General features: G+C 37.2%; 1 protein-coding gene across 4 annotated transcripts in view; it reads left to right on the forward strand.

The window, feature by feature from the left end:
• The window catches only part of pde9aa (phosphodiesterase 9aa), a 41,886-nt gene that overhangs the window by 15,170 nt on the left and 13,993 nt on the right, over positions 1-12,723 (forward strand). For 3 of the 4 annotated variants that reach the window (XM_018696583.2, XM_051073290.1, XM_018696581.2), the window contains exons 6-10: positions 840-910; positions 9,056-9,140; positions 9,922-9,982; positions 10,703-10,777; positions 12,445-12,531. In XM_018696583.2, coding sequence (XP_018552099.1) covers positions 840-910; positions 9,056-9,140; positions 9,922-9,982; positions 10,703-10,777; positions 12,445-12,531 — 379 coding nt within the window. Of the gene's footprint in view, positions 1-839; positions 911-9,055; positions 9,141-9,921; positions 9,983-10,499; positions 10,575-10,702; positions 10,778-12,444; positions 12,532-12,723 lie in introns of all 4 variants that reach the window. The other variant, XM_018696582.2, reaches the window with a different exon arrangement.

Genomic DNA, 12,723 nt, shown 5'->3' on the forward strand with positions numbered 1-12,723 from the left:
TTAAATCAGGACTCTTATAATTGTTAATTCTTTCTAATGTTCTGTCCATTGTTAGTGTCCTTAAGCAGCATAAGAAAAACAACCTTTTTTATGTTGCTTGATGACAATGTTTCTTCTGGTTTATGCAGCTGTTTCTAAGTTATTTCATAATCCCATGAGGCTGGAGAACTGCCTCATATGCAGGAGTATGCAATCCTTCATCATAGGAGTCACAGGGTAGCAGCAGCAGCTGCAACATGTGAATGTTACTTTATCTTGTGGTGTTGCTTTCTACCCTTATCACTTCATTCCTCTTGGCTTGGTCTTTGCACTTTTTTTGAACTTATTTTCCCAGTGACTCCTGACATAATTTTACTGTTTCTTCTCCGCATCCACTCCCTTATCTTGTTTTATACTCCAATCACATATTGTGTACATGGAGAACTGGTGCAAACAGAACAAAGCAGCAGGACATTTGACAGTAGATACTGTGTTGTTGCTAATTTTGTATGACATACAGTGCAACCACAGATCTGACTGTGCTTCTACTCAGAATAGTTATGCTATTGGTTATGAGAGATATGATATTGGGTCATATAGTATAATTTGATACAAATAATTTTAATAGTTAATATTGAGTTAATATTGATTAATCAACTGTTTATTATTCCAATTGCTTATTTTGTCTACAAAGCAACCAATACATTATTAAACCTCACCAACAGCTGTAAATATTCACCTGCACCCAGAAAAAGATTTATTGTTGTCAAAGAGCCAAAGTCTCAGATGCAGATCCCTTCACTTGCTTTACTAATTTCTTCCTCTCTGTCTCTCTACCACCTGCATCCATCTGTCCGCAGGGCGTTCAAGATCAATGAGCTGAAGACTGAGGTCACCAACCGTCTCGCCATGTTGGAGAAGAGAGTAGAGTGTAAGTTTGTTCCTACCACCTCACTGTCATATTTACACACTTCAGTCATCAGTTGTTATGCTTAAAAACAAGAGACACATTATAGAAAAAAGGGATACAGTTTATTTACAGTAGGAGTTTTTTTTTAATTTGAAGAGTTATAGTTATAATCTCAAGGTTGCCACAAGCCTTCAATATCTCTTTAGAAAGTTTTTTACTTTCAGTTATGTTAAGTCATGAAAAGTCCTTGTCCAAGGTAGAACCTGTGAAATATTATATTCTAGTCATTCTGTTATTCAGTCAGTTGGAAATAAAGTGGATAGGTGAAATGTTTGACAAGTATGTTATTTTAAAAGGAAGATTGTTAGAATTTAAGTAGACTTTCCACATGTTTTGCCCAAAAATGAATGTATTGCACATTTTGTGAAATAAGGTGGGGTTGCCTCCTCTTAAACCTGTCAAAATGGTGATATAACTTCACTGTGATTTGAAAAAAATGTAATTAAATTTAAAAAAAAATTAAAGCTCAGAATTTATCTTTAGTTATTTTGAAAAGATATGTCAATCAGATTTTTAAAAAGCACATTAAAGGGGGTATACATTAGCCAACAGACAAACAGGGCGGAATGGTTTTTATACCTCTGTGCTGGGTATTGTGTTTTCTGGTTGTCTGAATGTCACATTCTTGTGAGGGCAATATCTCAGGAACTCTGTAAAAGAATTTCTTCAAATTTGGCACGAATGTTCACTTTGACTCAGAGATCAACTGTTTAGAATTTGGTGGTCAAAGGTCAAAGTCACTGTGACCTCACAAAACACATCTTTAATTAATATGTTAATTATGACAAAATTTCACACAAATGTCTAGGATAAAATGATCAAGTGATGACATTTTATATGAAGGTCAAAGGTAAACTTCATTGTGATGTCATAATATTTGACAGAGGGCCTCCTGTTCCTCTGGTCATCCACCAGAGACTCATTGGTTTTGCTAATGTTGAGCCTCAGATAATTGTCATTGCACCTTGTGATGAAGCTCTCTATCCTCTGTGAAAATAATGTCTCAGTTACTCACTGGAAATTGTTCACTTGAGTAAATAGAAATAATGTCAATATAGTGATGAGTTCCATTTTGCCAGAAAATACATTTAAAACATTTTATTCAATTCTTTAAGGTCATTAAAGTCTTCACTACATATACAGTATTATAGGAGTCTGGACAGACATGTATGTAAACTGCAACCTAATTGGTTGGCAGAGGCATACAACTGTAAGGTGGTAATTTTATTTTATTTTTTTTCCAAACACATAAGATGAAAAACAGCGCTTCAAAAAAATCTCTGAAATCAGTCAGAAAATATGAAATTATCCTGCTCAGATACTGCAGTGTATACCATCAGCAAATAACTGCAAGCTAAATGTGGAGTCTAGAATGTGTGCCCTGATTGCCTTTTGAATTTGAATTCGCATATGACAGGAAACATGGGAGAGAGACATGCAACAAAGAGTCCTGAACATAATTGAATTCGCCGGTTATATGTCCACACCTTAACCAGCATAATTTTAGGTATAACTGATGACCAATGCATGATCCAGGGATGCCTTAACTCACTGCACCAGTGAACAGCGCATGGTGCATTGTTGTATAAATGATGGAGTGCTTGCTAAGGTTTTAAGCTCAGAGAGGATCGGACCGGATCTATCATTGGCCATAGTACAGAGAAGTGCTACTGACAAAGAAGTAGTTAATCTGTTATAGAGAACAGTCTGTTGTGACTAAGCCAATAAGACAACTGATAAAAATATTTACACTGAAATGAACAAGACTAAAGTCCAATACAGAGTAGTGAAGTTTGAAACATATCACAAACCCTCTGTGACAGGATGCACCAGTCATATTTAACAGAGCTGCTGTAACGTCATGTGTCGGCTGTTTAGAAAAGCAACAATTACATCATGTTCATTCCCTAGACATTCTGGCTCCTGTACCCTGATTGCTTTTTTGGTTTATTGATGATGACACCTCTGACGTGTGTCACACTTAAGGGTCTTCAGCATCAGATGCAAATGTTAGTAGCAGTTTGGTGGTGTTAGAGGAAAAGTCAGGCGATCACCAGTATTGTTAGGATTCATCCTCTGGAGACCATCAATGTCTATATAAGATTTTGTGGCAATCCTGCCAATAAGCCAGTTGTTGAGATATTTAAGTCTGCACCGACCGTTTAATTAAAATTGTGATTGAAAAAAAAAAAATCAAAGTATATGAACTTCTGTCTGTAAACTGTTCTTCAAGGAAAAGACTGAACAGATGGACATGTCTTATCAAGAACTGTATTTTGTTGGTGTTGTTGAGGTCAACTTGGTGTTATTGGCTATCAAATGAGTAAAAATATTAATATTAAAAACATTAATATTAAGTAACTAATTATTAGATAATTAAATAGGCTTTAATTAGCATTAAATCCACATCAGGGCAATTCATTAAATCAGTCTCATCAAATATACTAATTATTAATTTGGAACCCTGACTAATAATTAAGTTAATAACTACAACCAAAATTACCACATCAATACTTAGTTGAAGGATTTCAAGTTCTGCAGTGTAGAGGTTGGTAATACTCACTTTTGACACTTCTAACATTAAAAAGACCAAGCTATGCAGTGTCTAAACATGTTTATTTGAACAAATACTAAATGAAATGACAAAACACAAACTTTAACCTAGTCTACAAATACTATGTACATGTGTGCATGTGTGAATATGTATGTGTTTGTGTCTGGGGAAACAATGGCAAGATGGCTGACTTAAGTTAGTGCTTTGTCTTGAGCTGCATGGCTTAAAACAAAGGAACTACAACCAAGATGGTGGAACCAGAGATGGCCCACCACATGTCCTGTGGGGGAGGTTAACAATGAAGCATTCCTTTTTTTAAGGCAAAATCAGTTTCATGCAAGACAGTGAGGTGTACCTACATGTGTGTAAATGCTAACGAGAAGAGAAGGGAGCTTCTCCTTTTGTATGGCCAGATGACATCACAGAATTTGGCCATGCAGTGGCCTATTGCAGCTGGAGTTGGAGGTTTCACACTTAGGTGTGAAAAAGTGAAGGACGCTGGGAGATTGAGTTCAATGACTCTCCTTTGTCTGTAGAACAAAAGGAGCCATTTGGTCTCATCCTCCATTTTGAATGGGCTGAGTCCCAACAGTGTTAAGTCATAGAGTTCACTTTTGCTTCCTAACTTGGCTCTTTAAAACTACAGAGAAAATATTGTTATTTAAGAAGTGTACAGTAGTACCAAGACTGATTAGTGTATATTAGTATGGAGATAACTGCATGCTTTCAGTGCATGTCTGAGCTTGTGTTTCTCCATAGTTTATGACGTTGTGATTAGATAAGTTGAATCTACACAGGTTATGTGGTCTGCTAACCCACTTCCAAAGGCTGTTGACCTTGTGCTGTCTTAAGAATTTACTGAACATTGAACACAACCTGCTTAAAGCATAAAAGAATATGTTGTCATCTTCACACTCCTTTAGGGTCATTCACTGATGCTCTTTTCCTCCTCTGCTGACCATTATCAGTTTCTATGTTTTTGGCCTTTTATTAACTGCAAGGAGGAAGTTTGTTCTTTGAAGCTGCTCACCCTGCTGCAGTTTACATAGTTTTACCTGCTTGTCTGATGGTATCTTGGCACTCTCGGTGTAGATGTGTCAGTTCTCCCAAGATAAAAACCAGCTATAAAATCAGATCAATAAAGGTGTTGTGATAGGCAGGCTCCCTGTGCTGTCCTGCACCATCAGTGCTTTCTGTGTTTTTATTTCCTTTTATAATACAGGTCTTGGTGTTCTTGATGGGCTAGCTGTTAAAGTAATTACTCACAGGAACATTTAATCAGTGATCGTTTTGCAATCATTACATCCTTCCTAGTAAGGATGTGGCAAAAGAGAAATGTCAAGTTGAATACATGAGCGAGTCGAGTCAGTGTTTTCTCATGAACAACAGAAATCAAACAAAAAGCAACTTGTCTCTGTAACTGTCTCATGTTTGCACTGCAGGGCTGCTCCAATATTACACAGACCACTTTTAGCGCTAAATGATCAGTGCTTTGATATTTTTGCTCTTCAAGTTTGTATTTTGTACCACAGAACAGAATTATTTTTTACATACGTGTACACAAACATTATTCTTCATTAGGGGAATGAAAAGCATTGTGGAAAATAGAATGCAATCGGTAACAAGTCCTGAAGAGAGTGAGTAATTGCAGCATTTTATCACAATAACTTTGAATTAATCAAACAAGCAGTCAAAGATTACACAAAACCTCCTAAAAGTGTTGTCCCTCCCACAGGTGAGGGACAACAAGGGTGAATGCAGTAGGAAACCTTGAAGTAAGTACTAAGTTAAGCTGTTAAATAAGGCGAAGTGAAGAGTATAAATTAAAGAAGTGCATGGTAAGTGCTAGTTCGGCATGAGTGTTAGAGGTGTCAGGAGAGGAGGTGTAGTCGGGAGAGATGAGTCTTCATGAGATTCTTGAAGACAGAGAGGGAAGCCTATATGATTAAGTTCAAATATGAGTGCAGACCCAGAGATACCCATATTGAACAACACAAATGAATGACATAAATGAATGTGTTGGGGACAGGAAGTCTGCAGTGCTTGGATTGTTTAAATGAATGTTCATATCACCTAGGATGAGTAGTGGACAGCCATGTTTGGGAATGGAAGACAACAACATATATAGCTCATCCGCAAAATCAGCCATTTGTCACCCAAGGTACAATTAATGTGTTTTCAAGAAGTAGCAAGGACGCTGTACACAGGGATATCTGTGAATGACATTATAAGAAGCAGCTCTTACGTTGCAGCTGCTGTCTCCACATGCCCTGTGAGCTTTGTGCAAAAATCTGATTCTGAGTTTATCTGATTTCATCTTTTCCACTATCCACTATCTGCAGCTCAACACAGAAATGCTTTCTGGTGAAACACAAAGATTGAATATAAAAAGCCTGTTTCTGTGGAAGATATCCACTTCACCAGAAATATGAATGGACAAGTTGAAATTTTATCTGTATTTTAATATTCAGTGGCTCCAGAAAGTATTCATATCCCTTTACTTTTTGCATGTTTTAATGTATTGTAGCCTTAACTTGAATAAAACTACAATTTTGCCTACCAGTCTACAACCAATAACCCATAATGACAATGTGAAAACATGTTTTTAAACATTTTTGCAAATTTATTAAAAATCAAAAACTGGAGTCTCCCATTTACAAAAAGAATTCAGTCTCTGAGTACTTTGAAGAAGCCCCTTTAGCAGCAATTAGCGCTCTGAGTCTGCTTGAGTAAATTTCAACAAGCTTTACACACCTGGATTTGAGCATATTATCCCATTTTCCCCACACGTGCCTATGGTTGTTTCTACATGTGTGTGTGCTGTGTAAAATGCATCATACGTCCCACCTTACCCCCTTTCTCACACATTAACAAACACCAGATTGTGTGCCGTCATACGCTTGTCGACATGTTACAGCTACACTGTAGCTGGCAGGCTCTCTGACTCCTCTGTCTCTGACTACGTGTGTTTTTCCACGTGATCTGGCTGCAGTTTCATAATAGCGCCCAATGCACTGTCCGTTTTAGTCGCCATGACAACATGACCTGAGTTTGCTTGGTTGCCATGGTGATTTCACAAACTCTAAATTATCTAATTTAATTTTTTTGGGTCTGTATTAATAATAGTTCACCATTCACCTGCCAACCCATCAACGTAAAAATATAATGAGTAAATTCATTCATGAAACATGATGTCATCCATAGCAATAGGATCAGCCACGCTCCTTCTCTTAGCTTTGGAGTTCCTTCAGTTCATTAGTACAAGTTGCTGTCAGCAGCTGTGTGAATAGTTCTTGCGAGGAGTCTCTTAATTTAGAGTTTTAACCATCATTTAGGAAGACTTCTAGTGGTAAGGTAAGATCCTTTGTGAATATGACCCCAGGTGGACAAGGAACAAAAGTGTTACAGTTTTATCTACTCACCACATCTCTATAATCAAAGGAGGTCAGATGATCATTTGATCCACAGTTGGTATGGATCAGTCTGAAGCTGGTAGCCATTTAACTCAAATGGCATGTTTTACAGATGAACAGGAGTTAAGTTGAACTGACAAGTGGCCTGTTTTCCGAGGTCATCCAGTCCTAGATAAGAAAACGCATGCAAGTAGACAAAACACAAGAAAATTAGGAAAACTCCTTACCTGTTACAGAAGTGCTACAAAAATACAGGAAACACAAACAAATACGGACACACATTTAATTGTGTAATTTCAGTATAATTTGCCCATAACTGCTTAATAGCAACTGTTTTTAAACAAGACTTAGAGTCTACAGTTGTGCTAGCAGCTCTCTGTAATTTGGCTGTAATTTGGCATTGCAGTTCTTAGTAAGAATGACAACATGATCATAATGACAATGCTAACATACTGACGATTAACAGGTATAATGTTTACCATGTCCACCATCTTACTTTAGTATGCTACCATACTAACATTTGCTAATTAGCACTAAATACAATGTACAGCTGATGCTAATGGGAGTTTCATCCAGTGGTGACACTAGATGAAAAGTCATACCTTTGTTATTACAATCCATCCTCTGGGGATTAGAGCTGTTGAGAGAATTTACCCAAAACCACGAATAAAAGTTCTGTAATTACCAAATCAATAGACTTCATCCTCTGGGAACCATGAATGTGTTTATAAAATATCTAGTATTTCAGTGTCTGCCAAAGTGGTGTACCAGCTGACTGCCACACTTAGAGCTGTTTTTTTAGTGCAGCTAATAAAAACAGTAAGTTATGGAGTTAACAGTACTTCTAAATTTTATTGTGTTTTATATGTCTGAAGCATGCGATACTGGGTGTGTGTTGTCAACTTAATTTTCTTACTTAATGCAAGTTATTTCCTTCTCTCATAATGACTATGGCACAAGTAGTTATGAAAGAACACAAGCAAGTGTCTTTTGTCAATGAGAAAAGAAGGATGTTAAGAAATTTTTACTAAAATAGCTATTCTTAGAACTAATACACATGTCTACATCTTAAAGAAAGAATGAATTCTTTTCAAAAATATTTTCTGAAAGCAAATCCTTTAAGGGTTGCAGTGAGGCTGAAGCCAATCCCAGCTGACATTGGGTGAGAGGAAGTTGACACCTTGGACTGGTTGCCAGTCTACTGAAAATCAGAAAGCATCATTATATACCCCCTCCTGTCACAAACCCACTTGTCCAAAAATCTAAATTTCAGTACCTACTCTCCCTGACTGGCTGTACTGTAGTGGTAGTTTCAGATCTGATGTGCATAGCCACTTAACACAAGCATGCCAATTGCCTAGATACCTGGTCGCTACGGCAACAGTGTGGCGCCCACACAGATCTCCATCCTCTCATCACTTTGGTCGCCATGGTCACCTATTCAAATGGGAGCTGTAGTGTTGTTAGGGTTGACCTTTTCTGTTTCGGAGAGAGGTGGATTGATGAAAGAAGGAGAAGGTGCTGGGAGGACAAGTGGCAGACAGAGGAGAACACAGAGTCAGATAAAGATATGTGAGATACAGTGGAAAGAAAAAGTAAATGAACCCTTTGGAATTACCTGTTTTCTACATTAATTCATAAACTGTGATCTGATCTTCATCTAAGTCACAAGTACAGACAAACACAATGTGCTTAAGCAAATAAACATAATAATCCCACCCACAATGCTGATTCCCTGTGATTTCACTAGCGACTTAGCCTTTCCAGCTCGATGGCTGGGTTTCAAATGTTGCTCTATAGCTTCAGTGAAAACAAAGATGCAGCAGTTTTTCATTTTATACTGGGTAGTCCACTGTACTTATGCTGCCAATCTCCAGGGGATCATGGTGGATGCATAAACCCTACATAAAAGATGGTCTTTTTCACAGTTGAAGATATGCAAAACAACAAAGGCACTGAAAACAGTTGTGCATGTGCCACAATAGCAACCAAAAAAAAAAAAAAAAAGATAAACTGAGATGCCCTGGGTAACCTTATATGTTTGCACCTACAAATCTTAAAAAGAGGTTAATGGTTTGAAAAATATTAACCTAATAGGCCTCATGAGATTTAAATGAATGACTCTGTGTTTACTTGCAGTAGAGGGCATGAAAGTGGTGGAGATTGAGAAATGTCGCAATGACATCAAGAAGCTCCGCGAAGAGATGGCATCAAGAAACAACAGGTGACAGCAACAAAAGCAACGGCTCAGTAATCACTGAACCTCCCTGGCCTTCTAGTGCAATCTAAGGAACACAGATGAGTCTTTAGCTCCCCTCTTGAGTGAACAGTCAAGGGACAGTTGATCCTGATTATGGTTTCTGGGATGTGGTTGTTGAAATCAGTGCTGTCAGGAAATCTGCTTGACTAGTAACCTTACCTTATTGTAAATGCAAACATTCACAGTGGTTAGTATTGCATTAGTATGCATATTACATCAGTAATAGCAGGAATACTAGTAGTTATTGTATTATCTCTATAAGTGCTAAAACAATTGGTCAATTAATGAATTTTTCACCCTTCTGAAACTTAGTCATTATTTAGATGTTTAATAAATCATTTATAGAAAAAATTCCAAAGGTTCACAGGTTCTCTCTTCTTTAAAGTGAGTTTCTCAGTTTATATCATTGAAACTGAATATCCTTTAGTTTTAGACTGATGTCACTTTGGTATCTGAAAACTTGTGGACATACAGACTAAACATTATTCAAAAATATTTTTTTAAAATAATCAATTGTTAATGGCTTAATCAGTGTCACTGGTAGTTGTAGTATTAGACCTTACCAGCAGCATTAGTATCAATGGCAATAGAAACAGTGACATAATTTGAAGTAGTGGTATTTGTAATAATAGAAAAACCAAGACTGGTGAAAGGTCATTGATAGAAGTTTTAACTTTGGAGATTGTATCCTGAGATATATTATAAATTATTATTTTACCAGTATTTATTTTGTTTTTTTTAATAGTAACTTCCTTGAAGATAATAAGAAGCTGACTCCTCGTAGAGATGTGCCCTCCTACCCCAAGGTAAGGCTATCCCAGAAAGACTCTACCACACACTGTTCACTTTACTTACATACCATCTGTTGTTTAAGGAACCAGATAACGCAAATGTTTGTTCTTAAACATGTGGCTCCCCATGTTTATAGATGTTAATCAGGTTTAATCAGGAGTCTATTGTCGGTCACTGTGAGATAATGATCATCTCATCTCTACTCTGAAACACTCACAGAGATCACACCAATGAATCCATAAAAAGTATGCACACAGGGACAAGCTGTAGTTTAGAAACACGTTCATGTGTTAACAGCTAGTGCTTCCTTCTGTATTACTGTCAGTGTGATATTTGTTTCACAATTATTGATTAAATAAATTTAAACATCTCTGAATAGCTGGTCTCTGTAGTAGGATATAACACTGTTTAGGGGAATTACATTAGTTTTTATGCATGAGCATTACAGTAGGTGTGAGTAGTGGTTTGTAAAGGTGGCCCCCGCGCCAGGCAGAGGTGGACAGGGTTAACTGTGAGCTCTGTTGCCTGCAGTACATGCTGTCACAACAGACCATAGATGCCCTCAAAAAACCTGCCTTTGACGTCTGGCTGTGGGAGGCCAACGAGGTAAGACTGATAAGCTTGCCAAACCTGTCTCACCCACAATCCCCCCCATCCTCTCTCCCTGTGCCTCTGTCTCCCTGTCTGTCTTCCTGTCTGCTGCCTGCTGTGTGTGCGTGCGCGTGTGTGTGTAGTACCATCTATCTAAGGAGACAGTAGAAGCTCTTAGATTGCCTACATTCGATGCTTGGCAGTGGGAACCCAATGAGGTGAGACTTATGCCCTGATTAATCAACAGATTATTTTGTCATCAAGGATGGGTTAATAAATGTTAATTACTACTGATTAATCAACTAATGATGAAGTTGTAAATTATCAATCAGTGAATGTACCATTAATAATTTCTGAATTGTTCAATATTATGTCTTTACTTCAAGTAGAGCAGAAAAAACAATGTTTTGACATGACATTACTCTGACCTAACTGAACAATAGCTGGAGATGGAGACCAACAAACTGTCTAATGGCAGACACTTTGACTTGTCAAACATAGGTGCACCTGATAATGTTAAAAGAGTACCCCCTAATTTAGTATCACACTTATAAAACACCTGTTTGACAATGAAGAATAAAACTGAAAGAATCTAAATTGCTGCAGCAGAACCAGCTATATCAACTTTTTTATTTCATGCATTATCCCTGAGAACCTTAAGGAGCTGACAACCTTAAATGCGGCCATTATTAAATGGAACTCCACAGTTTGTTCCCAGGTGTTGCAGGGTCCAAAATCAAAGTGGATTTGATACAGATTTTTAAATTTGATTAAGATAGAGATATGCCAAACTGAACTGAGTGTCTGTTGTGAGTTACAGTAGGGTGGGGTTGGTTTGTAGCATTGAAGTAGGTCAAGTGGACATCCAGATTTAGCTATTGTTGTGCCAGGCCAATCAAATTCAGTAGATTGGTGAATGGACTGCACTTATATAGCACTTTCCTAGTCATATCGACCACTCAAAGTGCTTCACACTACAGGTCACATTCACTCATTCACACACACATTCATACAGCACTTGTTCTATACATTTTAAGTGCTCTCTAAAACATACACATTAACAGACCGATGACACAGAGGCAATTTTGGGGTTCAGTATCTTGTCCAAGGATACTTCAGCACGTGGACTGGAGGAGCGAGAGATCAAACCACCGACCTTCCAATTGGTGGGCAACCGCTCTACCTTCTGAACCACAGCTGCCCATTTTATTTGATGTTTTCTCTCAGACGTTTGTCTTATCCTAAACCTAATCCTGATCCTTTAGAGATCTACCATGTTATTAACTCGATAGCTTGTTGCACTGTTCCCGGAATTTACATGTTCTTAATTTAGTTTTTCTAAATAATCAGAACAAAACAAAAATGAATATACTAATCAAAAACAAAACATGAAATTAAAAAAATGGACACAAAGAAAAAAGAAAAAAAAAAAGAAACAAATACGTAAAGATGGTACTATATTTAGATTGAGTATTGGATATTCATTTTAATATTTCATTACCAATTTCATTTCAAAAAATAGTTTTTACACAGTGGAGGTGCATCATTCATCAGGAGCAACATATTTATTGTTTTTTTGTGTTCATAGTTTTTTACATGGTTTCTTAAGAAGGGCAGTAATAACCCAAAATCAAACCAGCAAGTTCCTTTAGCTTGTATCTATCTTTTGATGTGAAATGCATATTACACTGCATAGTATATGATGAAAGAGTTCCCTCAAGATTCAAAAGGAAGACTGTTTTTATAAACAAAAACTGCAAAATGGCTCTTACTATTCCAAAGGATCATAACATCTAATGAATTTGTGAGACCGAACAAAAAAGTAAGAAACCTCCATCTCTCACTGTAAACAGATGCCTCAAGGTGTGTTCCTTTGTTTCTTCAGATGCTGAGCTGTCTGGAACATATGTACCATGACCTTGGCTTGGTCAAAGACTTCAACATCAACCCCATCACACTCAAGAGATGGCTGGTGAGACCTGGACCCAGTACAATACCATTTGAAAATCCAAATAGTTTTACTGAAACTGATCAACGGTCTCCACATTCCAGACCAGAATGATATCTCTAAAAAACGTAATGCCCAAAAGCTGCTAATAATTTTTCAATCCTTGTTTTTTCTTTTTTTGTACATTAATTTTTAGGATTTATGTGATGAATCACG

Source organism: Lates calcarifer, linkage group LG1 (assembly GCF_001640805.2).
Source record: "Lates calcarifer isolate ASB-BC8 linkage group LG1, TLL_Latcal_v3, whole genome shotgun sequence".
In the NCBI taxonomy this organism is placed as follows: Eukaryota; Metazoa; Chordata; class Actinopteri; family Centropomidae; genus Lates; species Lates calcarifer.